This window comes from Notothenia rossii (assembly GCF_949606895.1).
Source record: "Notothenia rossii genome assembly, chromosome: 1".
Classification (NCBI taxonomy): Eukaryota; Metazoa; Chordata; class Actinopteri; order Perciformes; family Nototheniidae; genus Notothenia; species Notothenia rossii.
The window spans coordinates 52,345,522-52,371,188 of NC_136912.1; the positions used below are offsets into that span (position 1 = coordinate 52,345,522).

Genomic DNA, 25,667 nt, shown 5'->3' on the forward strand with positions numbered 1-25,667 from the left:
TTACCGTAACGACCGCAAGTCATCTGTCATCCGACATGGAAGACGCACTGACTGAACTGTCAAGTGACCGCACATTAAAGACAGCTTTTAATGTGAAGAAGCTTGCTGAGTTCTGGATTTCAGTTGAGAGGGAATACCCACAGCTTTCCAAGGCCGCGATGGACGTTCTGACGCCGTTTGGCTCCACATACCTTTGCGAAAAGACTTTCTCGGCATTGACATACATAAAAAACAAATACAGATCTCGTCTAAACGTGGAGGATGATCTCTGAGTGGCCGTCTCCAAAATTATGCCCAGGATGGATTTGCTCATTAGGTGAGATTAACGCTGAAACATAGCGTATTCCCCAAATGTAAATATGCACCGCAATAATGTTCCTAAGTTAATTAGTTATTATTACCTTTTATGTCTTTAAAGTTTGCACAGCAACAATGTTCATATGTTTATTACCTTTATGTATTTTTACAGTTTGCACCGCAACAATGTTCATATGTTTACTACAGTTTATGTCTTTTAAAGTTTGCACCGCAACAATGTTCACTCCTAATTCACATGGACATTACTTTGACTCACGAGTTCTGCTGTTATCTTATATTAAATTGCTATACGTAGAATCATATCATGGTTGTCAGGCTGTTCTGTACTTGTGTGTTGTCGTTATGCACGTGTTTGGATACGCCTATTACAGGGTATATGCAGGAATCCTGAAGTCAAATTTAATACCTTTTAAGACCTTTTTTAAGACCCTTTCCATACATTTTAAGACCTCATCGCAACTTTGAGTTCTAACCGGTTACATTGGCGACACACTTTACCTCACATTTCTTATATTGATTGTAAGATAGCAAAACTAAACAAAGTGCAGACAGACTCCTTTCCACATGAACTTCAACCTCTCTGTGAAGGTCAGGTTTAATGCAGTATGCTGCTTTTTTGCTTCTGTAGACTCTGTGCTCTTTCATTCCAGTAAAACTCCTCAGAAAACATTCGAAACCAGTATTTGACCAATAAACAAAACAATTGACAAAACTTTGAACTATGAAATATGTTAAACTTTGGTGAGCTTCAGCGGGGTAATGCAATATAGGAGCTCCCTCACAAATACCCAGGGGTTAAATTGGGCTGGGGCTGTCCGGGGCTAAGCCCTGGCACACAAGACGATGCTCTGACGTCATCACCCTCAGACATTTGTCATATTTTTACAAAAAAGGATATATATGTTATGACTTTTCTCGTTCTTAATATAGACTATATTTAGGGTCGATATGTGTTGACTTTACATTAAAATAGCAGATCTCTGTGACCGGATATAGTTTGGCTTAGACCCCGGCCCCACGAGGACGCATACGGTAAAACGCATACGGTAAAACGCATACGCAAGCGCAAAAAAGTCTTCCGTTCACACGCATTTGATTCATTAATGTGTCCGTTCACACTAGGCCGCTGGAAATGCTGTAGTACATATGTCAGGCCTGTAAGTGGCGCTGCTGCCGCCCGAAATACACCAAAAGCAGCGAAGAAGACCCCGGAGCATGGTTGCCATGGTTGCCCTTCTGTTTATTCTCCGCGGTGTACGGCGTGTTCTCCTGCTGCATCTCTCAGGTAGTCCACCAGCAGATGAAAAACACCCACCTCTCCGCCTCTTCCAAGGAACGAGGGGACCGTGCGGCAGTTTCCGTAAAAAAAATGTTCCGCCGGTCAACATGTCCGTTAAAGTTTAAATCTTCCGTACAAAATTAGGAAAGTGCCGGTCAGAGGTCTTCTTTGTTATTTATTGAGCTTTAAAACAAATTGATAACGACTCTGTTCTCTGTATAATAATATTTAATAAACGGTGACTGCCTCTCTTTTTCTCCCCCTCTTCTGACAGCCCAGCAGCAGCAGGAGACGTGGGGAGAGGGAGGCGGGCTCTTTCATCGTTATCAGAAAATGATCATATAGGGCACACACGGAGCCGTTGGACCCCCAGAGCGTTGCGTATGCCGGTCTACCCACCTTGGGACCCGTTACCGTAGTCGTTTATTCCCCCCCCCCCCCCACACACAGAGCGCACGCTATGCATGGGGCCGCCTTGTGGGGTTTCCCGACATGTCATTTCAGTAAATTAAAGGGTGTTTCATGTTGTCGTTGCTGTGAACCTTCTTAATACCTTGGAAAATGCCGTTTAATACTTTTTAATAGCCTTAATTTTCGCTAAATTGATTTATCAACTTTTAATACTTTTTAAGACCCCGCGGACACCCTGTATTAGTGCGTGCGTCCTGTGCACACGTTTTTTGTTTTCCAATATACTGTGGGTGACTGCGTGAGAGCCGACTCTGACCTGGTGGAGTGGTCTGATGATGGAGAGCTGTTGATCTCAGACAGACACATGTTGTTGAGGAGGACAGACGGCTTCAGTTTCTTCCTTAGAGGAGTGAGGCTGTGTTTGAGCAGCACGGCCTGAGGAGGGGAAGACGACATTCTCTGAGCCAACATCAGCTCCGGCTCTGGGTCCCCGTCCAGCAGCTGGTTGAGGTGGTCCTCAGCAATCACAGACTTATTTTCTGGACCTGACAAAACCAGGAGAGAAAACGAGACTTCAGGATTTCAGAAACGAGCAGAATGATCTATCACATATGAAAATGCTTAAAGAGCAACTTGCAGGTTTTTTTTTTACTACATTTATGCTCAACCTTGCCTGCAAATTACAATTAAAAATGTTAATGTAGGATTTAATATGTTTTACAAGACATAAGGGCAGGAATTCAGAGGAAAAGGAGCCGTTTTGAGCTCTGCTACTAAAAACTGTTTTTTTTTTAACGTCAAACGCGTCATATTACGTCACATGGGGGAGCAACTTTCTCGGACTCGTTCTCTGCCCAATCCGCGGTAGTAGTTTGTAGTTGGTTTGAGCGGTTGTGATTTAGTGAGCTGGTATTTTTTCGGTAATTTTACATTGCATTTCACCATTTGTAATCATGGTGAGCTGGAGTTTGTGCAGGTTACACAAACTCCAGCCTATCAGGACATCGAGTCCACAGTTTCCCTCACGGGAAAAGGACCGGAGCTGGCTTTCGTTCCTGGGTGCGTTGTGCATCCACCTCCGTGCAGCACATACTCTCCACAGCTTTAGCAGGAAACCGTATTACATCTCTCTCCCCCCCTTCGCTGCTCTCTCTCTCTCTCTCCCCTCCAGTACACAGCACCGTAAGACGTAGTGTGGAGTTGCTTTAGGTAACGCTGTGGTGGCTGTACTGCTCCAGCCGTCTACTTTGTGTTTGTTTCCCCCTGTCTGTGTTGTTTGTGTGGGCGTGGTGGCTGGAGCCTCCCGGCTCAACCTCCACTCACCTGCTGCAATCAGCTGTGCACCCTCCCCGACTACACACCTGCTTTCCATCAAGCCATTTACAACGGCATATCAACGGAGGCTCCACAACCTTTCTCCGCCAGATCGTCAAGTATCAGCCGTATCTCGCGTCTACCCTCCAGTACACAGCACCGTAAGACGTAGTGTGGAGTTGCATTAGGTAACGTGAGATAAGGCTGGTACTTGCGCATTAGTTTCTGTTATGGATCAGTATCAACAGTCTTGCCAGTAACGTTACTATATTATCAATACTACTTTAGTTATAGCCTGATATATGATTGCTAACTTTACAATGTTGTGATGTGACTGACATTAGCTAACATTAACTGTAGCTAACGCCGGTTTCATAATTTTCCTACACATTTATTCACTGGTGTCTCTAACCTGCAAGTTGCTCTTTAAACTGCCTACTCTATCATAAATTATTTACCCGCCCATATGCCAATTAGTTCCGCAAACCGACCCGACCCGTCGGCACAAGATCCGCAAATCGACCTGAACATCCTATGAGCTGAAAACATGCAATTATTAACACACGCAGTTGCGTATTTGGCTCAAAATGCGTGGGGTGTTTTTCTCCATCTAGGATGACACCAAAAGCCTCCCAGACGTTGGATTTTGCTCTTGAGGAAGAGTTATTGACAATGCTGTATTCTCCGAGCATTGCCTTCACATCAGCCATTTTGAATGTTGCACGCTCAGCAGCAGATTGATGCGGTGCAGAGGTTAGGATTGTGCGCGATCCCGCGGGGGAGAGATCTGAGGATTTAAACAATTACGTTATTATTTTAATATATTTATTATGCAACACCCGCAATCGGACCCGCATCTTTGTTTTACCCAGAGCCGAACCAGTTGAAAAAAATACCACCCCCGAATCACTTTTACCCGACCCGATGCAGGACTCTGGGGCAGAGTGAATCAGGCCCGGCTCCAGGATGAAATGACTGAGGGGGCTGTTAAAAAAATCAGAGGGGGCGATTTTTCTTTTTCTCACAACAACGAAAAATGCTGGCAATGTAATGAATTGACACACCAAGCTTTTTTCCTTCTCACTGCTCTACAATATCTTTGCTTCTTTATTTGTATTCCAGATTTACCCCTCTCATTCTGTTCTTTTCCTCTGATCTTTAATAACAGATAGTACATTATTAGATGGCTGCACTTTGGTTAAGAGACTAACATTGATTTCCTCCATTTATAAATTGGCTCTGTAATTATACCATAACCTTTTCTCCTCTATCCCTTAACTCGTCTTCCTATACAGATGTTACTTACTATCTAGAAAAATGTATCTGGTTGATTTTTTATTTCCAGGATTGAATGTTCAGACCAAGGCCTAAAACCTGGCATTTCATAAGAAAGTCCATCTTCTCCCGCTTATCCGTGGTCGGGTCGTGGAGGTAGCAGTTCCAGCAGAGAGCGCCAAACTTTCTTTTCCCTGGCCACATCAACCAGCTCTGACTGGGGGATCCCAAGGCGCTCCCAGGCCAGCGAAGAGATATAATCCGTCCACCTGGCTCTAGGTCTAAGCCTTGGTCTCTTCCCAGCTGGACGTGCCTGGAACACCTCCCTAGGGAGGCGCCCAGGTGGCATCCTAACTAGGTGCCCGAACCACCTCAACTGGCTCCTTTCGACACGAAGGAGGAGCGGTTCAACTCCGAGTCCCTCCCGGATGACCGAACTTCTCACCTTATCCCTAAGGGAGACACCAGCCACCCTGCGGATAAAACCCATCTCGGCCGCTTGTACCCGCGATCTCGTTCTATCGGTCATGACGCATCCTTCATGACCATAGATGAGGGTAGGAACGAAAATGGCACGTTAGACAGAGCTTTGCCTTCTGGCTCAGCTCCCTTTTCGTCACAACGGTGCGGTAAAGCGACTGCAGTACCGCTCCCGCTGCTCCGATTCTCCGACCCATCTCACGCTCCATTGTTCCCTCAGTCGAGAACAAGACCCTGAGATACTTGAACTCCTTCACTCATTCTCTACTTGGAGTGGACAGTCCATCGGTTTCCTGCTGAGAACCATGGCCTCAGATTTGGAGGTGCTGATCCTCATCCCAGCCGCTTCACACTCGGTTGCGAACCGATCCAGTGAGTGCTGAAGGTCGCAGTCCGATGAAGCCATCAGAACCACATCATCTGCAAAAAGCAGTGGTGCAATCCTTAGTCCACCGAACTGCAGACCCCCTCCCCCACGACTACGCCTCGAAATCCGATCCATGTATATTACAAACAGGATTGGTTTCAAAGCGCAGCCCTGGCGGAGGCCAACCCTCACCTGAAATGGGTCCGACTTACTGCCGAGGACCCGGACACAGCTCTCGCTTTGGGAGTACAGAGATTGGATGGCCCTGAGTAGAGACCCCCTCACCTCCCACAGTGACTCCCTGGGAACCCGGTCATACGCCTTCTCCAAGTCTACAAAACACATGTAGACTGGATAAGCGTACTCCCAGGCCCCCTCCAGGATCCTTGCAAGAGTAAAAAGCGGATCCGTTGTTCCACGACCAGGACGGAATCCGCATTGTTCCTCCTCAATCTGAGGTTCGACAATCGGCCTGACCCTGCTTTCGAGTACCTTAGAGTAAACTTTCCCGGGGAGGCTGAGTAGTGTGATCCCTCTGTAATTGGCACACACCCTCTGATCTGAAAGTGACTAATATATAAACCAAATGTAATATTGGATAAAACACTACACCAAATGGACAGACACAGATTAAAAGTAAAGTCCCCTGGTCTGTCTCTAGAGTCAAACTTCCATGAGAAAAATCAAATCAATGTTCCACAATCCGCCACTAGATGTCGCTCATTGTACCAATACGGTTTATATAATACAGATTACCACAACAGAGCTGTGCAAATGAATTTCCCCCTGGGGACAATAAATCTAATCTAAACTGATGTAATATTCAATCCCATACTTGGCGATTGAGAACATACATTCGTAACTTACCTCGTTTAAAGTACTTTTGTTGTAATACTATGGATTTAGTTGACACCTACTAGCCGAGTTTCTTTTGTCCAATATCTCGCGGGCAGGTACATTGAATTAGAAGAAGAAGAAGTAGTAGTAGAAGAAGTAGTAGAAGAAGAGCAAGTAGAGGTAGAAGAAGAAGTAGTAGAAGAAGAAATACGCTAACGCTACAAAAAGGCACAACACTGTTACTCTGTTTTTACTGACATGTAACATTTTATTTCACCTTGCTCTGTTTTTTAACTCACATTCAAAAAAGGGGACACTTTCGAGAGTTTCAACCGGGTACCGGCCACCAAAAACGGGGACTTTGCCTAGAAAACGGGGACGTTTTTGTCACCTATCCGACTGTGTTTACAGCTAAGCACACGCGCTAACATTAGTCTACAAGCTCACTTGGGGTTGAGGCTTGTTTAAACGTTGCTTGACCCACACATCTGATCTAAACATCGCAACGTCTATTGGGGGAAATAATTATTTAAGTTATTTAATAATTGTGACATTTATTGTACTTTTTGATGGATGAATGATGCTCAAGGTGAGGGGGCAAATAAGACAACTGAGGGGGCAATGCCCCCTTTTGCCTCCTCGTGGTGCCGGGCCCGGAGTGCATATTGATTAGCGCCGTCTAGTTTAACAGTTCGATCAGAGTTTAGGAACAGTGATTGACACTTAATTAGACTCCTATCAGGATTATAATATCGTTTTAGCAAATATGATAAGAGCTATTTGTAATAAAGTTACAAACTTTAGCTTTAAGCAGAGAATAGACCATTTGAATTCTGGCTGGATCAGCTTAGGTCATCACATATAATTTTATGTTGCAATTTCTTGCTGCCTGTTGGCTGATATACATTTGCCAAAACTGATAATTACACTATCTAAAATCTGCTAATACTAACACCAGCAAAGAAGGCGTATGCATGTGTGTATACATGTATTTGTGTATGTATTTGTGTATATGAGTTTATCTAAATATGTATACCTGTGCATGTGTGTATGCAAGTATTTATGTATGTACACTGAACAAAAATATAAATGCAACACTTTTGTTTTTGCTCCCATTTTTCATGAGATGAACTCAAAGATCTAAAACATTTTCTATATACACAAAATAACCATTTCTCTCTAATATTGTTCACAAATCTGAAAAAATCTGTGATAGTGAGCACTTCTCCTTTGCCGAGATAATCCATCCCACCTCACAGGTGTTGCATATCAAGATGCTGATTAGACAGCATGATTATTGCACAGGTGTGCCTTAGGCTGGCCACAATAAAAGGCCACTCTGAAACGTGCAGTTTTGCTTTATTGGGGGGGTCTGGGGGGGTCCGAAAACCCTAGGGTTAAACCCTAACCCTAACCCTAACATGTCACCCATTGAGCATGTTTGGGATGCTCTGGATCGGCGTATACGACAGCGTGTTCCAGTTCCTGCCAATATCCAGCAACTTCGCACAGCCTCAGGGTCTGGAGGGGTCCGAAAACCAGTCAGTATCTGGTGTGACCACCATTTGCCTCACGCAGTGCAACACATCTCCGTCGCATAGAGTTGATCAGGTTGTTGATTGTGGCCTGTGGAATGTTGGTCCGCTCCTCTTCAATGGCTGTGCGAAGTTGCTGGATATTGGAAGGAACTGGAACACGCTGTTGTATACGCCGATCCAGAGCATCCCAAACATGCTCAATGGGTGACATGTTAGGGTTAGGGTTTAACCCTAGGGTTTTCGGACCCCCCCAGACCCCCCCCCAATAAAGCAAAGCTGCCCATTTCAGAGTGGCCTTTTATTGTGGCCAGCCAAAGGCACACCTGTGCAATAATCATGCTGTCTAATCAGCATCTTGATATGCCACACCTGTGAGGTGGGATGGATTATCTCGGCAAAGGAGAAGTGCTCACTGTCAAAGGTTTTTTCAGATTTGTGAACAATATGAGAGAAATTGTTATTTTGTGTATTTAGAAAATGTTTTAGATCTTTGAGTTCATCTCATGAAAAATGGGAGCAAAAACAAAAGTGTTGCATTTATATTTTTGTTCAGTGTATGTAACACTCACTGCTGAGCTCCAGTTTCTTGCGAATGCCGGGCGTCCTTGCAAAGACATTCCTCCGTTTGGCGCTCAGGCATTTTGAAGCAGACCGTTTGGTGGCTGAGTGCATTGACTCTGCCTCTGCAGTACTGGGTTTCCCTGCACTCATGGTGGCCTTGGAGTATCTCACTTCCCCGGGAGCTGCCCGGCACATGATGGCGAGATCCTGAGTGGGCAAGGCGCGTCGAACAGGGCCTCGGGACGCTGGAGTCGCTGCAGGGGGAGAGCAAGGGGTTGAGGGGGGGAGGAATGATCTGGAACAGGGAGGAGGAGAAGAGGAGGAATCTGGAGAAAGATCAGAATCCACCCGAGCAGAGTCAACCGACTTAAAGGTTTTCGAGTCCCAGGAGAGCTTCACATACAGGGTGTCTTGGTGGTCAGAGTCTGGGAACGGAGCTGCTCCATCCAGACGCTGTACCTGTGAACACAGGACAGACACATAGAGGGTTAGTGTAAAATGCTTAAAAGCAAACATTTTCCCTCTTGCTTCTTGGAGGACCTGTCCATGAAGATATTTGACATCAGAAAACTACTTCAGTGGTGTTGATAAACTCGTACACACACTAATAATTAAACTAATTTAGCATGGCATTACATTACTGTCAAACTTGCAACGGACAGATTCACAGCTTTTGGGATTGGGATCATCCTGGGAATAATTAATTGGGTCGTGATCAAGCTAAAATAAAGTCAATCAATGTCCAATCCTTTTTTTACTGAACCCCACTGTTTTGGTTAGATTTAACTTTAAACCATGTGAGAGTTCTTAAGGGAGCCAATGGAGTAGGCTAGACGTGTCGTTTCAATGTGTCAGTCTGACATAAGTGTAATCAACCTTTAAGTAAACATAAGTGTCACATCGGACTCTGAGAAGGACCCAATTAAGGAATGATCAGTGAAATCCTAGTTCTACGATAATTAGCTTTGGCTTTTATTTCTTTAATTATTATAGTTTATTCAAATGTTTATAATTTGGTGTTGTTTGAACTGCAGTTATCAAGACCTAACAAAAGCACACTTGTCCAGTTCATAAAGAAAAAACAATGAATAAATGACAGGAAAACTCATGTTATTCAGATGTCACTAAAAGTCACCTTCACAGATCTGAGGATGGACTCGGCGTCCACCTCATCGTCACAGCTGCGGCCCTGGTAGTAGAAGATCTCCTGAGGGTGGGGCTCTCTGCCCAGCAGCTTCAGCTGGCTCAAAGGCACTTCAGACACACGAACAAACCACTGAACCACCACTTTCTTTTGTTTCCCGTTCTCTGAAACCCGAAGTGAGAGAGAAAAAGATTTTCAGTTACAGTCTTTGGGGACAAAGTCAAGTATAGCATTGAGTCTCTTACCATCTCCATACAGCCGGATGACTTTGGCCACGTATGGGTTGTCTTCATCGTCTCCCTCTATGAGGATGTGTTGGCCAGTTTTAATGACAGTGACCCTGGGGAGACCCTCCACACTAATGTCCAAAGAGCTGGGATATAAACATATTCACATTATTAATTTAAAAAACATTACCACCAAATAAAATATGTATGTATTATCACAGATTAAAGTACTTAAGCAATTAAAATGAGCTCCACATTGATCACCTGCAACATTAAAGTGATGAACACATTTATGAAGCATATACTAATAATTCAATTAAACAGATTAAACTATCTCCAGATATGTTTATTACAATAAACTAAAAGATGAAATGTTCATTCATGTGTTGACAATTCTGCTGAAGCTATACAACGTTTTAAAAGCCTCTTAGATCAGCTAGAAAATGCATCATCACAATCTGAAACAGGAAACGGGACTACTGAGGAACGTGGTTTCACATCACAGCAGAGCTACAAACATACAGTAGGATCATCTTATACAATATGACGGATTGCTTCAGATTAAACTACCCAACAGTTACAGTATATAAAGAAGTTAACATTAGAAATACCTAATACAACTACAGAAGGGAAATGTAACAAACACAATAATGCTGCAGTAACATTCATCCAGAAATTATATATTAAACCACTAAAAGCGCTTAAAGAGTAGTCTGCTTAACATGTTCCCTACACGCGTGTACTTCACTAAGGTTTCCAATGCACGAGTATTTCAATGTGGTAGCCTACGTGTACTTCAGCAAACAATTGGAATATTTCCTTCGCGACTGAAAAGCGTTCTCCTTTCGTGACTACTGAAAGATACTCACGCATATTCACATGTTTTTAACTTCCTGTTGAAACTGATGGGCTCTCCTCGCCACTTGTAGACTCGTCTGACTCTCAGCCGGGTGAAATACTTCATCCTGTTTCCTTGCTGTCTGCTGCAGTTCAGATAAAACAATACAAGCAATAATTAATGTAGGTAAAATAGCTCTGTTTGATTTCATTCAAACACCGCATAGGAAGAAGATGCGCTTTTAAAGAAACAGCCTCAAAAGAAAACAACGCCGCAGACAGGATTTCCCGCGAAAATCGCAAAGGCTGCAGTTTCTTCTTCGTTGTTTCAAAGACAAGGCAGATCAGAAGGAGTGCATGCTGCCCGCTACTGGACGGTTATGGCTAGAAAGGATCCGTCTAATGTAAATATGACGTCACGTTCTCGTTCTAACTCTCGTTGTAATCGGAGCGGCTCGGCTGTAATCGGAAAGGGTCGGGGTGGGCGGGAAGCGGGAAGATCGCGGGAACATCGAGAAGAGACGTCGTTCTAACTCTCGTTGTAATCAGAGCAGTGGTAACCACTCAAAGTCCTCAAGAGATAAGAAACGACAGCAGTGTGGGACCTTATTGCGGGAAATTACTGAGCACACATACCACCTACAGGATGAGACGTTCATGTGTACAGTGATATCAAGACTAAATTATCTTTTGGAGGACGTAAAGCAAAACACCCCACATGACAGTAGTCTTCCTCTCACCTTCACGCCCCCCCAAACACAAAAGGCAGAAGAGGACCATAACACCTCTCAGTACCAGCCATCGTAGACACCCTTTTTCAGGCCGGGTGGGTCATAAAGCTGAGGTCATGAGATCCAACTACAGAGTGGACAGCTTGAACAAGATTTTAAAAGCTAAGTCCCCAGAGTCTAATGCGGGAGGAGCAGGCAGGGGTACGAAGAGGAGGATAGATGCTTTAGGTAAGAACAAAGTATATTTACTTTTGCCATCTCCTCTATATTCACAAAACACAGCCAATCATCCATTCCAATCCTATGTGACATGGCACAGTTCATTTCACTCCAATAGAAACTGATATAAAAGAGACCATTAGTCTTCTCATTGTGCTTATTGCTGTGGATAGGTGTTAACTATTGTTGTTGTATTGTATCATATCAAAAGTTGTTTTCATCCAAGGCACCACCGCCAGGTGAATGTTGGAAGCTTGGAGCTGTAAAGAGGTGCTAAGTAAAACAACCTTTTGAATCCATTGCATGTGATTGATGTAGTTATAAAAAGAATATCATAAGCTGTCATTACAGTCTAAATATCTAACAGCAAAAGGAGGAGAGGAGATGAGGAGAACAGAGGAGAGGAGACAGCAAAAGGAGGAGAGTATGAGGAGAGGAGAACAGGAGAGGAGAGGATATAGCAAAACGAGGATAGTCTGAGGAGAAGATGAGGAGAGGAGAACAGAGGAAACAGGGAAAGCAGAGTAAAGAGCAGAGTTGAAAGAGAAGTTGAAAGCAGAGCAAACAGTAGCAGGAGAAGTAGAGCAAATGTCAAATTAACTTTGAAAAGTATCAGCAAGAAGATCAGAGTTGCATAATGTTATTTTGTTTTATTCGTTACTGTTATATTAATGTTGTATGTTCATTTTTGTACATAGGATAATAAAGATGATCTTAACCTTGAACTCGATTCATGACCTCATTTCATTATTAAAACCTTAATATCAAATTACAGACTGGATTCAAATTAGAATCTCCAAATGTGTTGATGTAATGTTTGTGATAAACTGAAGGATAAAGTGTTCCTTTATGTGTTGAGAAAATTCCCCTCCCTCTTAAGCCAAGTAAGGTGTTTAAAAAGCCTCTTGGATCAGCTGGAAAATACATCATCACAAAGCTGAAAACAGCTGTTTCACTTTACTTTTGAAAGATACGACAGAGACAAAGCGACACATATATGATGATATTATAGAATATGGTGCATTGCTGCAGATTAAACTACCCAACGGGATATAAAAGAGGTAAACACATCTACAGCAGTAACATGCAACATACATTTTATTGCACCAGGAGCTATCTTGGGACTTTTACTGCAACAACGTTGACTTGCCTGTGAATACAAAATAAACCATAGTGTTGCTGATCTACAGTGTTGTCATTCTTCTTTCAACAGCAAGACCGCTAACAAGTATTTACATATTTAATATAGTTTAGTTTCTCGCCATCCCAAACGTAAACATTCAGCCACGTGACTGCGCTTCCGAGCCGCTCCGATTACAACCGAGCCGCTCCGATTACAACGAGAGTTAGAACGAGAACGTGACGTCATATTTACATTAGACGGATCCTTTCTAGCCATAACCCTGGGGGTTTGCTTAAAACCCGAAAAAGAAGAAGAGAAGAAGAAGTAGCTTCAATTTCGCACATGCGCAGGACAAATCGTGTTGCCGGAAAGGATCGGGCAGCGACAGTTGTGCTTTTGTTTCCCTGTTAGCAAAAGTAACTCATTGTATTTAAATGGCAAACAGAACCGTTAAAGATGCTAACAGTATACACGGGACCAACCCGCAGTATTTGGTGGAGAAAATCATCCGGACTCGAATATACGAATCAAAGTACTGGAAGGAGGAGTGCTTCGGTCTCACCGGTGAGGAACGTTGGCTTGTTAGCCAGAGAGCTACCGTTAGCCTCCTGTTCTCTGGAGTCACGTTAACAGACATGGAACCGTTTCTTATAGTTTACTCTAGATCTCTTAACATGTAAAATATAACAAGTATGTCAATAGCTTATTAAGTTAACACAACCTAACACTAAGCTATCATTAAAGTAATTTACCCATTGTCCACCGGGATACATAGCCATCATTTATTTGATATTTTGCCTGATGAATAATGAAGTGAATATACATAGCTCTTTATTTCAACACCAATATAAAGTGATACAAATATAGTTTGCTTTTTATTATAGAATGACCAAAACTCAATTTGTATTTTGACCCCCCCTTATAACCTACTGAGATTCATTTGTAATATTATTTGATCAGCCTCCAGTTGGTGTCAACGTTTTCTTTTAGTTACTTTTGTATTTCCCAGTTACTGTGATGTAATGTGTGCATGTTTTGTTATTCCCAGCTGAGCTGGTTGTAGATAAAGCCATGGAGTTGAAGTATGTTGGTGGAGTGTTTGGAGGAAACATCAAGCCCACTCCCTTCCTCTGCCTTACTCTGAAGATGCTGCAGATTCAACCTGAAAAAGACATCATCGTTGAGTTCATTAAAAACGAGGATTTCAAGTGAGTTTCTATCAGAATCTATTGAGAGAAACAATTAACACATGTCTGGTTCTACATTCACTTCATCAAACAACAAAATGAAACATAGGATAAATGCAGGCACACTTTCACGTTGTATATTTATAACTGTCTTAATGCCTTATATCTTTTTTTTTATGTGCAAACCTACGCTGCAAAAGATTGATGCAGTGATTTAAATGTTATTGCATCTGAAAGACCAGTCAACATGAGAGAAATGTGTATGATAAGTATTTTCCTACAATCTTAATATGTTCTCACTTTGTTTTTAGATATGTTCGTCTACTGGGAGCGATGTACATGAGGTTAACTGGCACTGCTGTTGATTGCTACAAATACTTGGAGCCGCTGTACAACGATTACAGAAAAGTCAAGAGTCAGAACAGAAACGGAGGTGAGTTTTTGATTAATGAACTCACATTAACATATAAATGTTTCGAAGTGTAAAACAGTGGTTCCCTGTTCCTGCTGTCTTTTCAAAACCAACCGGGAGCAGGTATACATTAAGGGTAAAATGTCACTGGCCCTCTGGGCCGGTGGAATGTTATTATCACTGGCCCCCCCATTGTAAACACTTGCCCGGAGCATTTGTCCAAAAAATCGACTAATAATGAAGAAAATGAACACATTTGTTGCAATAGTAATTTATGCACTAACTACATTACTACAACATTTGAATCATCAGTTCTTCCTCATTTTCCTCAATTGTTCATATTTGGTTTATTAAAATAATGATATTGTGGTCATTGTTAAAAAAATGTCTGCTATTATTAAGAGTATTATTATTTGTATAATGCGCTTTCTGCCTTCCTGTCATTAGGAGTTAGAAATGTAATGGCTATGTAATAGATTAGATTAGAACCTTCATTATCCTAAACTGCTGGGACATTTCCCTATAGCCAATGCCTATTTTCTACTCTTCACTTACTTGTCAGCATAGGTAGGCATTAGGGCTGCACGGTTTTGAAAAAAACTGACATTGCGTTTTTTTTTTCCCCTGCGATATATATTGCCGTTTTTTTTTTTTTTGTGACCAACTTTTTATTGTTGTTTTTTTTTTTTTGCCCTCACAAAAGGGTTTTATACAGATACAAATTATATAGACAATACAAAAAGAAAAGACAAAGAAAAAAATATAGGGAATCCCTTTCCCATGCCACCCCGTCCCTCCCACTTCCCACCCATCTTGCCATTTCACAGAAAATCCTACCTGATGTTTTTTAGCAATCTTCTGAGTTAATTTACATATTATTTATATTATAGCATCACAATTTATAGCATAACAATTTTTCCACATAAGATACATTCATACTTTTTTTTTTATATTGCGTTTTTTTTAACTATATTTAACCGGATGAAAGATTTTAGTCACGGACGTCTGGATCTTAACTGGTTGACTCATCAAACCTTAAGTCATGATCTAACATGTCATGATAATGCAGGTTGCTTACCCTCAAATAAGGGGGTTCATCTGTGAATGAAGAAGAGTGGTGTCTCGAAGGGATCCAAGAGATTAAACGTATTACATTAAACTATAGGAAGCTTCATTTTCACATTAGGGAATTAACATACGTGACAAAATAGGTCATTTAACTTTTTATTCCACAATGAAAACCTTTTTTGTGCAAATAGCAGCAAAGTAGTGGACATATTTTAAACAACATTATAAAAATAAAATTAAGAACAGCTATACACCAGCTCCCTGAGTGGTTTACAAAATTACAACTTAAAATAAATATAATTTGTCATAAAACAAATAACTTTAACTACTACATAACAATATCAACTTGTGAACCATTTTGTTTCACAAACCTTTTTTTTAAATCAAAATGTCTTAGCAACAGTCAGTGCAAAGTAAAACAAAGTGTTCTTGGTCATCATGGCTAGCCTAAACAAATAAAGATCTGCTTTCTTTCTGAACAGAGCACCAAGCAGTTAAACCAATCTGAACATTTCTTTTTCACAATTTCAACTGTTGCATAATGTAGTCAAATATAATAATTTGACTTTTTAAGCATCTGTATGCATTGCTCAATCAGGCTTAGAGGTTTTTGGCCAAGAATACTAGTCTATCCACTAATGCAGGCTTGAGACAAGAACGTTGGCAAGTGACAATGTTGCCACTTGTACTGAAAAGCCTCTCTGAGGGGGCACTTGTAGCAGGTATGCATAGGTACTTGCGGGCAAGCTTGGCGAGTTCTGGAAAGACTGCTTTGTGCGTTTTCCACCATGCAAGTGGATCTTCCTCTTTGTCTATTGAAGGTGTTAGCAGTTAGCTGTTTAACTCTGCTTCCACAGCATCTTTTAGGTACTGAGACGAATCAGCCTTTGCTGCAGCTTCGCTCTGTTTAAAGAAACTTCCCAAAGACCTCTTGCCTTTCTTTGCCTGGGACGTGCCAGCCACTTCGCACTCCACTTCAGTGCTGCAGCTTGCAGTTGCAGTCTCCTGGCATGTCATGATTGTCGTCATCATCTCCGATGTCACTCTGGCCTTGACTTGGGGCTTGCTGTCTGAAGTAATGAAGTCCATCTTGAACCGGGGGTCCAAACAAGATGCCATATCTAGCAGCTTCTGAGTATCTTCATCTTCATATTTCTCATTCAGGTAGTCCCTCATCTCTTTCTTCAACTTCTTGCTCAGGTCTGTGTCTTCTTCTCGCATTAGCAGCATTGACGAGTTGAAGAGGTGAAGAACTGGCTTCACATAGGAGACACTAACGTAGTCTTCCCCTGAAAGTGCGTCTGTGAACTCCAGCAATGGGCCCAGGGACTTGCTGACAGATTCCAGGACATCTACATCTTGCCAGTTTGGAATTAGATGCCGCAGCTTCTTGTCCACAGACAGGACCTGACTTAAAGCTTTCTGCTGCTCCAGTATCCTGCTGATCATCATCTGCCTGGAACCCCATCTTGTTTGGCATTCTGATATGAGGGAATGTGATGGCAGATTGAGTTCCTTCTGGGCTTTTTCAAGAGCACTTCTGGCCTTCCAGCTGTGAGAGAAGTGACCCACCAGCTTCTTGCACACACCTGCAGTACGGTTGATGCGGCCATCCTTTTTCACTGCATTTTCTAAGGGGGAATAAATAAATAAAAAGTAAAGATTAATTAATTAATCAATCAATCAATCAATCAATGTTTATTTATATAGCCCAATATCGCAAATGTTACATTTGTCTCATTGGTCTTCACAGTTTGTACAGAATATCAGTATGACAATTAAATTATTATTTTATATTATAGATATTAGATTAAATATTATACACATTTATTGTGTGTGTGTGTGTGTGTGTGTGTGTGTGTGTGTGTGTGTGTGTGTGTGTGTGTGTGTGTGTGTGTGTGTGTGTGTGTGTGTGTGTGTGTGTGTGTGTGTGTGTGTGTGTGTGTGTGTGTGTGTGTGTGTGTGTGTGTGTGTGTGTGTGTGTGTGTGTGTGTGTGTGTGTGTGTGTGTGTGTGTGTGTGTGTGTGTGTGTGTGTGTGTGTGTGTGTGTGTGTGTGTGTGTGTGTGTGTGTGTGTTTTTTGCAGGCAGGTGTCAGTAGGTTATCTGACATATAAATCATCAAAAATGGTACATTATCCGTTAGCTTACGAGTTCCCCGTTTGAGCTAGCATCTAATTTTCGCGTCCCAGACTCCCAGGTCCTCCGGCAGCAACCCGGAAACGGACGTCAGCGCGACGTCTCGAAGGAAAACAAATTTCTCTAAAGGCTCGTCGAGGATTGATTTTCCAGGAGGCTGTCTGGATGTATCGTAACCGAGGATACACTGATTTAGAGGAGAGAGGAGTCTCTCTGGAGGAGCTATAACCGAGGGTACAAAGATGGAGAGGAGAGAGGAGAGAGGAGTGTCTCTGGAGGAGGTATAACTGAGGGTACACTGTACACGTATTCTCCGGAGACGATTTCAGCCAACAGTGATGTTTAAAAGAGGCGTGACGCATGGCTGGACTTATTTCAACGAAGCACAGCTCTGCAAACTGTTCCCGTTGTGATTATAAGTTATTCAAGATGATCAAATGTGTATCAGAATTTCTGCCCTCTACCGTTTGTTTACTCACTAATCACATCTCCCCTGGATGTTAGGCTATTTTTTTTTCAATACAACTGCTTTCATTCAGACGCGATGTTTACAGTGAGAACAGCAAAAATATATGTAACAGGCCTACATTACACACTTTATTTGTATGCTTTAGTAGATATCTACAAGTAAACAGTAGATATTTTTCATGAAACCATATAGTGCTTCACATAATAAAATAAACAAGGGCTGTAGCCTGATATACATGATATGCTTTAGGAGCTGTATGTGTGTGTTTTACATTCAGTAGGTGTCTGTTGTGGAGTGTATAGGTGTCTGTTGTAATTGAATTTGCCGCCAGCAGAGCCGGTGTGTGTGTGTGGGTTAGGGGTAACCCTAAACAGTTATGAGCATTTCTTTCTAAGCCCCGCCTTTTTGCAAACAGGTTTAGATTAATGACGGGCATATTTATCGACGGAACATGATCCTTTTCTACGGTTGTGTGTCTGACCATCCACCAATGCTGTATACTAAGTTTGGCTTTGAAAAACAAGACATTTAAGGTAATATTTCACTGTTTTTAACATTATGCTAATCTTAAAAAAATGAAGTAGGCGGGGCTTTCGGGTTCAAAGAGATAATATGTAGAGTAGGTCCACCCGAATAAGTGTGCAAAAGTTCAGGTCAATCGGACTTACGGTGCCCCTTTGTAAAGGTTTCCAAAAATAGAAATGTAGTAGTTTGGATTAATTTGTGCCATGTAAATCGTCAAAACATTTACATTCTCCGTTAGCTTACGAGCTCCCCGTTTGAGCTAGCAACTATTTTCTTCGCAATTTAGCATCATATTGAATAGGGGTTGAATTTGTCCTGGATTGGAATTTTTCCGATCATACCCCAAGGAGGAGTTTGCAAAAATGTCCATAAAATGGCTGAAAAACGCACATTTTTCAAAATGGCCAACTTTCTGGGGGGCGTGGCTAATGAAAAGCAATTTGAAATATGTGTTCAATTATAATAATGTGTATACAGCGTTTTGTGAATATCTGAAAAAATACATGCGAGTAGTTTGTAGTAATTTGACATTTAAATCGTCAAAAATAGAAAATTCTCCGTTCGCTAACGAGCTCATCGATTGAGCTATCAAAAATGTTCTTCTCAATTTAGAATCATATTGGATAGGGGCTTAACGTGTCCTGGATTGGAATTTCTCTGATCATTCCCCTAGGAGGAGTTCGCAAGAATGTGCTTAAAATGCATGAAAAACGTGCATGTTTCAAAATGGCCGACTTCTTGGGGGGCAGGGCTAATGAAATCTATCTACAAATATTTCCGCAATTCCATGAGGAATGTCTGTGCCAAAATTCGTGAAGTTCTGAGAAACTATATGTGACTACCACACAATAGGGGGCGCTAGTGAGCAGTTTTTTTTAAAGATTACGTTTTTTTTTATTTTCTCGAAAAGGGCGTAGGCTCTGACGGGTGTCCCAAGTTTTTCGTCCGAAGCTCATTTTATGCTATCGCAATTTTAAAGAAAATGCATTGACCACGCCCATATTCTGAATTTGTTGCGACACTTTAAATCTGAGTTCAGTCACCCCGAGAGTATGTGTAAAAAAAGAAGAAAAAAAAAGATTAGTCCATCCGCTCTTGATTTATAAATTGGTGGTGTTTTTGGCGCCCCCTATATTCCAAAATGAAAATGCTTTGGTGTGCCTATTCCCCAAGACAGACTGAACCTATCTACCAAAATCTGTGATGTTTGGATACATGGTTGATGAGTTATGAGCATTTCTTTCTAAGCCCCGCCTTTTTGCGAGTACGTTTTGATTGACGGCGGAAATATTTATCGTCCTAACATGCTCATTTTCTACGGTAATGTGTCTGACCCTCCACCGATGCTGTATACAAAGTTTGGTGTAGAAAAACTGACAATTGAAATTTTAAGTGAATATTTAACTGTTTTGAACATTATGCTAATTTAAATTTAAAAAAAATGTAGGCAGAGGATTATTTGTAGAGCAGGTCCACCCGGATATGTGTGCTACATTTCAGGTCATTCGGAGTTACGGTGCGACTTTGTAAATGTATTCCGAAATGGGATTTCTATAGGTGGCGCGAGCGAGCACGTTGTAATATTTAAACCCATTGACTCCAGAATGTTGCAATTTTTACCGGTCCTGGCGACCGTGCCAAATTATACAACTTTGTCAGCATCCTAAAGCCCTCAAAAACAGGAAAAATTATTCCTAATAATAATAATAATAATAATAATACCACGGAGTACAATAGGTTCCTCGCACTTCGTGCTAGCACGCCGTTGGGTCCTAGCTCTCCGTGCTCGGGCCCTAATAATAATAATACCACCAATAACAATAGGTTCCTCACACTTCGGGCTAGGACGCTGTCGGGTCCTAGCGCTCCGTGCTCGGGCCCTAATTAAAATGTGCCCACTTTGAAATAAATAAAACATATAGCTGCACCGTAAAAAGAGTTAAAGGTAGGGTAGTTAAGAATGGAGAAACCAGCTCGAGTGCGCTAGAATTTGAAAATACACAACCGGAAAAAATCTGCCTCTTCCTTCAGACTTCCTTGCAGAGCCCCTCCTCCAACACACACGAACGCGCACATGACCAATCAGGGCACGAGATAAGTTTGTGCACAGATGGTAGGCTGACAGGCAGGTAGGCCATCCAGTTATTTTAGCCGGGCCGGCTCAGATGATTGGTTGTGCTTTCTACAGCGCTACGGCTTCCAGAGATTAATGTTTGTATGTATTTATTGTCAAAGCATTTAATATATTCATTGCTATCGGGACGTTAAGAGCATTCCATGGAATATAACAAAAAGTGTTTTCTGAAATAAATTACATACCCCATTGAATTATGACTGAAGATCGTCAGCTCTCTTCCTCTCCCGTGTTGTTCCTCGATACGTAAAGGCTGCAGCAACTTTAACAACTTCTCTCCACATATCAATCATACCGGTAAACCAGCATCGCTTGCTGTGAAAGCATATAACTCTGTCCACACAGAATTAAATCTTGTGTTCCTCCGGTACTTTTCTTTTCTTTGATTTATCCATAGTTCGCTCATGGAGCCGGGGGTCAGGTCATTTGCCTGCAAGAAAAGGCGCTAGCGTGGGACCGACCGTAGCAGGATGTGACGCATATTTTATTTGACCTAATTAAAACCGTTTTGTTTTTTATTTATGTGTCACAGTATCACCTCTAAATACAAGATACGAAACATTTTCAACCATGCAAGAAAATATAAATAGTCCTACAAATACTTTTATTTTATTTCCTTCTTATTTTTGTCTAAGCTCAAAGAAGCCAGAGCAGAGGGCTTAAAGGGCCGCATGCGGCTCGTGGGCCGCGGGTTGCCGACCCCTGCTCTACACCAATGACTGAGCATCCATTCCGACCATCAACCATTGCCCTCCTGTCATGGTCTCAACAGGAACACTTCCCATGTTTTAAGAAGTGCTTTGGCAACACACTGCTGGGTCAAAGAGATGGGAATTTGATTTCTGGAGGAACAATATCAAGACAAACACAGTTGTTATACAAAGTGATGAGATGGTGTTGTTAACCAGTCCAAATATCTTGGTACCATCTTTTATAACATCATGAAGTTAATGCAAAATAAGAAGTACGCCAGGAAACGCAATACATTCTGTGTCTTTCATTAGCTTATTCCCATCCCTCAGTTCAAAGAAAGGAAAAAAAAGCGTTTCTAACCCATTTTGAACTTGTTCAGAAGGTCAGGGCAAAGGACAATTCTGTGATTCCTGTCTGTTTTTACTTGCCTAGAATCACATTGCCATTACAGACTAATACAGTTGTGTTGGCTTGAAAGAAATCCCTGCAAACTTTTGGAAAAGTTATCTGACGACTTTAATTATGCCTAATCGTGCCCTCCATTTTTTTCTTCTTAAAACAGTATTGTCTTGCCACGGATGTTTTTTGTTGTTAATGTTTTTTCAAGATTTTCTTTGGGCAACCAGTGCCTTTATTTGAGTGATAGCAATGAAAGGAGGGAATGTCACACGGCACATGGTCCCGGGCTGGATCCAAACACGGGTCTTGCCATGGTTGTTTAAATAATTTGTGATTGGGCCTAAATACAATTCTAGGTAGTGTTTAAAGACAATTTAACAATGTTTTATAGATGCATTTAAATTGTTCTTTTGTTCCCACCGTGATAGAGTTTGAACTGATGCATGTTGACGAGTTCATTGATGAGCTCCTTCACGCAGAGAGGATGTGTGACATCATTCTTCCTCGGCTTCAGGTATGTTCACATCACATCTGTACATGCACACACAGACCTTTATTCAAGTGTTCACACCACTGATTGTGTGTGTGTGTGTGAAATAGAAGAGACACGTTCTGGAGGAGGCTGAAATGTTAGACCCACGTATCAGCGCCCTGGAGGAGGATCTGGACGAGGTAGAGAGCAGTGATGAAGAAGAAGAGGACGAAGAGAAGGTACTAACACTTAATTAGCTTTTTTGACTACATGTGAAAACCTGTGTGCTTTTAAAGTTCAACAATAATAATGATTACAGATGGCAGCTAGGGTCATACACTTTAACATGCCAAATCGACCCAGGCTTTGATAAGTTAGCAGTGTAGATTGAGTAAGGAGCAATGGTGAACAAAATCCCATCTCCTTATACATACCAAACAGCTTTTTTCTACACCTTCTAAAGAAAGTCAGTCTGTAGAACCTTTTCAATTAAACTTTTGATCATTAAAGGTAGGATATTTATTTGTACAAGTTAGTGACAGCTGTAGATGTAGTTGCCATGATCAGCACACAAATGTAATACTGTGTTTGACAGCTGTTTCACACAAAGTTGGTTTAGATAATTGTACAATTAAGATTAATACAATGAATGGAACAGAAGGCCAGCTGTGTCACACAGAATGTTTGAGTTACTGAAGTCACCCAAATAATGAATCCACTGAGCAAACGTTTTACAGGACCAGTTAATTGTGGTGTGGGGCCTTTTTAAAAGTGTGTCGTTATTTCCCCCTGCAGCCAGAGAGACTCCAGACCCCTGAGCCCCACAGACGCCGCGACAGTTACCGTGACGACAGACCACGTCGCTCTCCTTCGCCACGTTACAGACGCAGTCGCTCCCCAAGACGGTTTGTGTTTCAATGATAAAAAATAACACCTAAAATGACTACATTCTTGTAAATGTATTTAATTATTGTGAATATAGCTCTTATCCGTTTGTGGGTTTCATTTTTCTTTCTCCAGGAGGAGCCGATCGCCAAAGAGGCGAACGTATGCTTGCTTTTGGCTAAACTCCTTTGTCACCTTTTTTAAAATATAATACTTTAAGCTCAAGCTCATGTCTCTCCCTTTTTTGTGTGAACTCACATAGCCCATCGCCCCGGAGGGACCGCCATCGCAGCAAGAGCCCCCGCCGCCACCGCAGCCGCTCCAGAGACCGCCGCCACCGCTCCAAATCCCCAGGTAGGTTCCTGTGTGGGAACTCAGAAAAACACTATGCCACACTACTGGTCATCATATACTTTCTTTAAAATTCTGCTCCCTCATGTATGTAAATTGTTGTAAAGACCTCTTAATATAATCTGATATAACAACACCTGAACATAATCTTTACGTATAAATGAATGTTTGATTGTATTCTGTGTTATTGCAAATGTAGCTTCTTAACACTACAGTTAATGCAAATATTTATAATATTATAGAGGAAACTCTTTCATCCTACCTCATCTTACTTGAACTGTTTATTTTTTAATTATCGCTGCGAAACACAACTTATAGTTTTATGTCATCATTTGGAAACTGCTGATCTTTATTCCCTCACTTGGGTGTTTTACTTGTTATTGAAGTTCAAAGTTATACAGAGATCAAAAAAGAAAACCAATTGTGAGTGTGAAGGATGATTTGATGATGGTTTTCGCTACTTATTCTATCATTGTTTTCTACTAGGTCACCACAGAAGCCACAGACACCGCAGCCACTCAAAGTCCCCAGAGAGGTGAGTGGTGCTACTGTTTGCTTTGTTTGTCTTCTCGCAAAGTTATAACAATGTTTTTGAATTTGTGGGCCTGGGTATCATTTTTCTAAAAGATGTTTTTTTTAACTTTGGAAGCCAACTTCAATAACTGTTTTCTTAAAACAAACAGATGAACAATCATTTTGCCTAATTTTGTATATCTTCAGTGTAAATTATGTAAGGAAATGTGAACAATTTGTCTAATTATCTACATTCAAAGTCAAAAATGTTTTTTTTCACAACACAGGAGTTCAAAAAAGAGTCACAAGAAGAGTCGAAAAGGAAATGAGTGATGTTTCTTTGACTATATCTTTCATTTTCATTTTTTACCTCCAAACTGACAGAGAACTTGCCTCTAAAGATTTTTATTTTAAATGTTGGATAACTCATTTCAAATGTTGGATAACTCGTCTTTAAGATATTACAATGTGAAGCCCTCAGGTCTCAGCAGTTTGTATGGAGAATATGTTTTTGCTCACTTTATCTTCAGCCTTTCAGCCTCATTCTGTGGTTCACGTCGTGAACATTACAGCCATTATTGATATCTTTTGGATCTGTGTAAATACAGAAAATGTCTTTCTGTATGTTAAGAACATTGAGAAATAAAAACCCTGATTCATTAAGTGATGTGTTTTGAGAAGTTTGTTTCCCGAGTAAAACAAGGACCCAGGTCATGATCTGTGATGGGATTTAACAGGAACACTTTTAGGTGATATAGACATGATTAAAGTATTACAGGTGTGGTTCTGCTTTCATTCTACAACATGTAGCTTGAATTGATTGTAGCAAATGTTTTATTCAGCGATTAACAGTTTCTGAATGCAAGCGGACTTTGTGTGACCAGGTAGATTCAGTGATTGATAGTTGATAGAGTAAAGCACCGTTCAATACTTGAAGGTTAAGGAAGTGCCATATTAGATTGTGAATCAATTCCAATTCTCATTTTAGGAAGATCTCCGTTTTGGTTGAAACTTAATCCAATGTTTAGTTTGATTACTAATTTCCCTAATTTGAAGCATATACCGTTAAATAATATCAACTCATGAAAACTTATTCTTTCACCTGCTGGTACTGATGGACAGAGAAAGTGTATCTGGGGGGAGTGGTAGCAGGTTCTGCTTTGAGAGAAAAAAGCATAATCTATATTTAAGCCGCTGAGGGATGCGAACGGGAGAACTTTGTTCGGACGCGTGTTCCGGACTAATAAACAATTTCCAATGAGCCGTATATCTTTGAATCTACTGATATTTTTTTTCTCCAGTTCAATATATTCATCAGGAAGGTATCCACATTGCTCGGACTGTTTCCATTCTGTGAAAAATATACGCATGCCAGTAACGCTTTGATACAAACGGGTTAACACACAGCTCATCTCGACACGGTCAAAAACGGTTTGCTTCCCGTCCCAAGCACCTGATTCTGATCACCTAGGCCCAGGAGTTCAAAACTTTTAATCTCAATCAGACCCGATCAGATTTTGAAATCCCATTTTTTGTGATACAGGATCAGACAAGTCGGCCAAATGTTGTCCCTGGAGTTCAAAGCAATTCCGGATAGGATCAGCCTGATCATCACTTTTAATGGGCTTTTGCCCCTCGTTTTCCCTGTTTTTTTGTGGGTTTTGCATGGTTATCGCTCGCTTTGCGAGCGACTAAATTGATCGTAACGAAATCAATTATGCGAGTTGTAGTCACGTGGCCTATCAGCCGTCATGATTTCCG

General features: G+C 41.5%; 2 protein-coding genes across 4 annotated transcripts in view; one reads left to right on the forward strand and one right to left on the reverse strand.

Annotated features, from left to right (window-relative positions):
- Positions 1-10,954, reverse strand: part of orc1 (origin recognition complex, subunit 1) — a 78,025-nt gene extending 67,071 nt beyond the window's left edge. For all 3 annotated transcript variants that reach the window (XM_079672226.1, XM_079672227.1, XM_079672225.1), the window contains exons 1-5: positions 10,621-10,954; positions 9,770-9,897; positions 9,516-9,688; positions 8,389-8,839; positions 2,325-2,553 (exon numbers count right to left, since the gene is read on the reverse strand). In XM_079672226.1, the coding sequence (XP_079528352.1) occupies positions 2,325-2,553; positions 8,389-8,839; positions 9,516-9,688; positions 9,770-9,897; positions 10,621-10,715 (1,076 nt within the window). In that variant the 5' untranslated portion in view covers positions 10,716-10,954. The remainder of the gene's footprint in view (positions 1-2,324; positions 2,554-8,388; positions 8,840-9,515; positions 9,689-9,769; positions 9,898-10,620) is intronic.
- Positions 10,955-12,951: 1,997 nt separating this feature from the next.
- On the forward strand, positions 12,952-24,569 carry prpf38a (pre-mRNA processing factor 38A). Its single transcript, XM_079654034.1, has 10 exons — positions 12,952-13,225; positions 13,710-13,869; positions 14,160-14,281; positions 22,114-22,199; positions 22,286-22,396; positions 22,953-23,062; positions 23,178-23,204; positions 23,305-23,396; positions 23,880-23,928; positions 24,194-24,569. Exons 1-10 carry the CDS (start codon positions 13,096-13,098, stop codon positions 24,237-24,239), a joined length of 933 nt encoding a protein of 310 aa, XP_079510160.1. The 5' UTR covers positions 12,952-13,095; the 3' UTR covers positions 24,240-24,569.
- Positions 24,570-25,667: the final 1,098 nt, after the last annotated feature.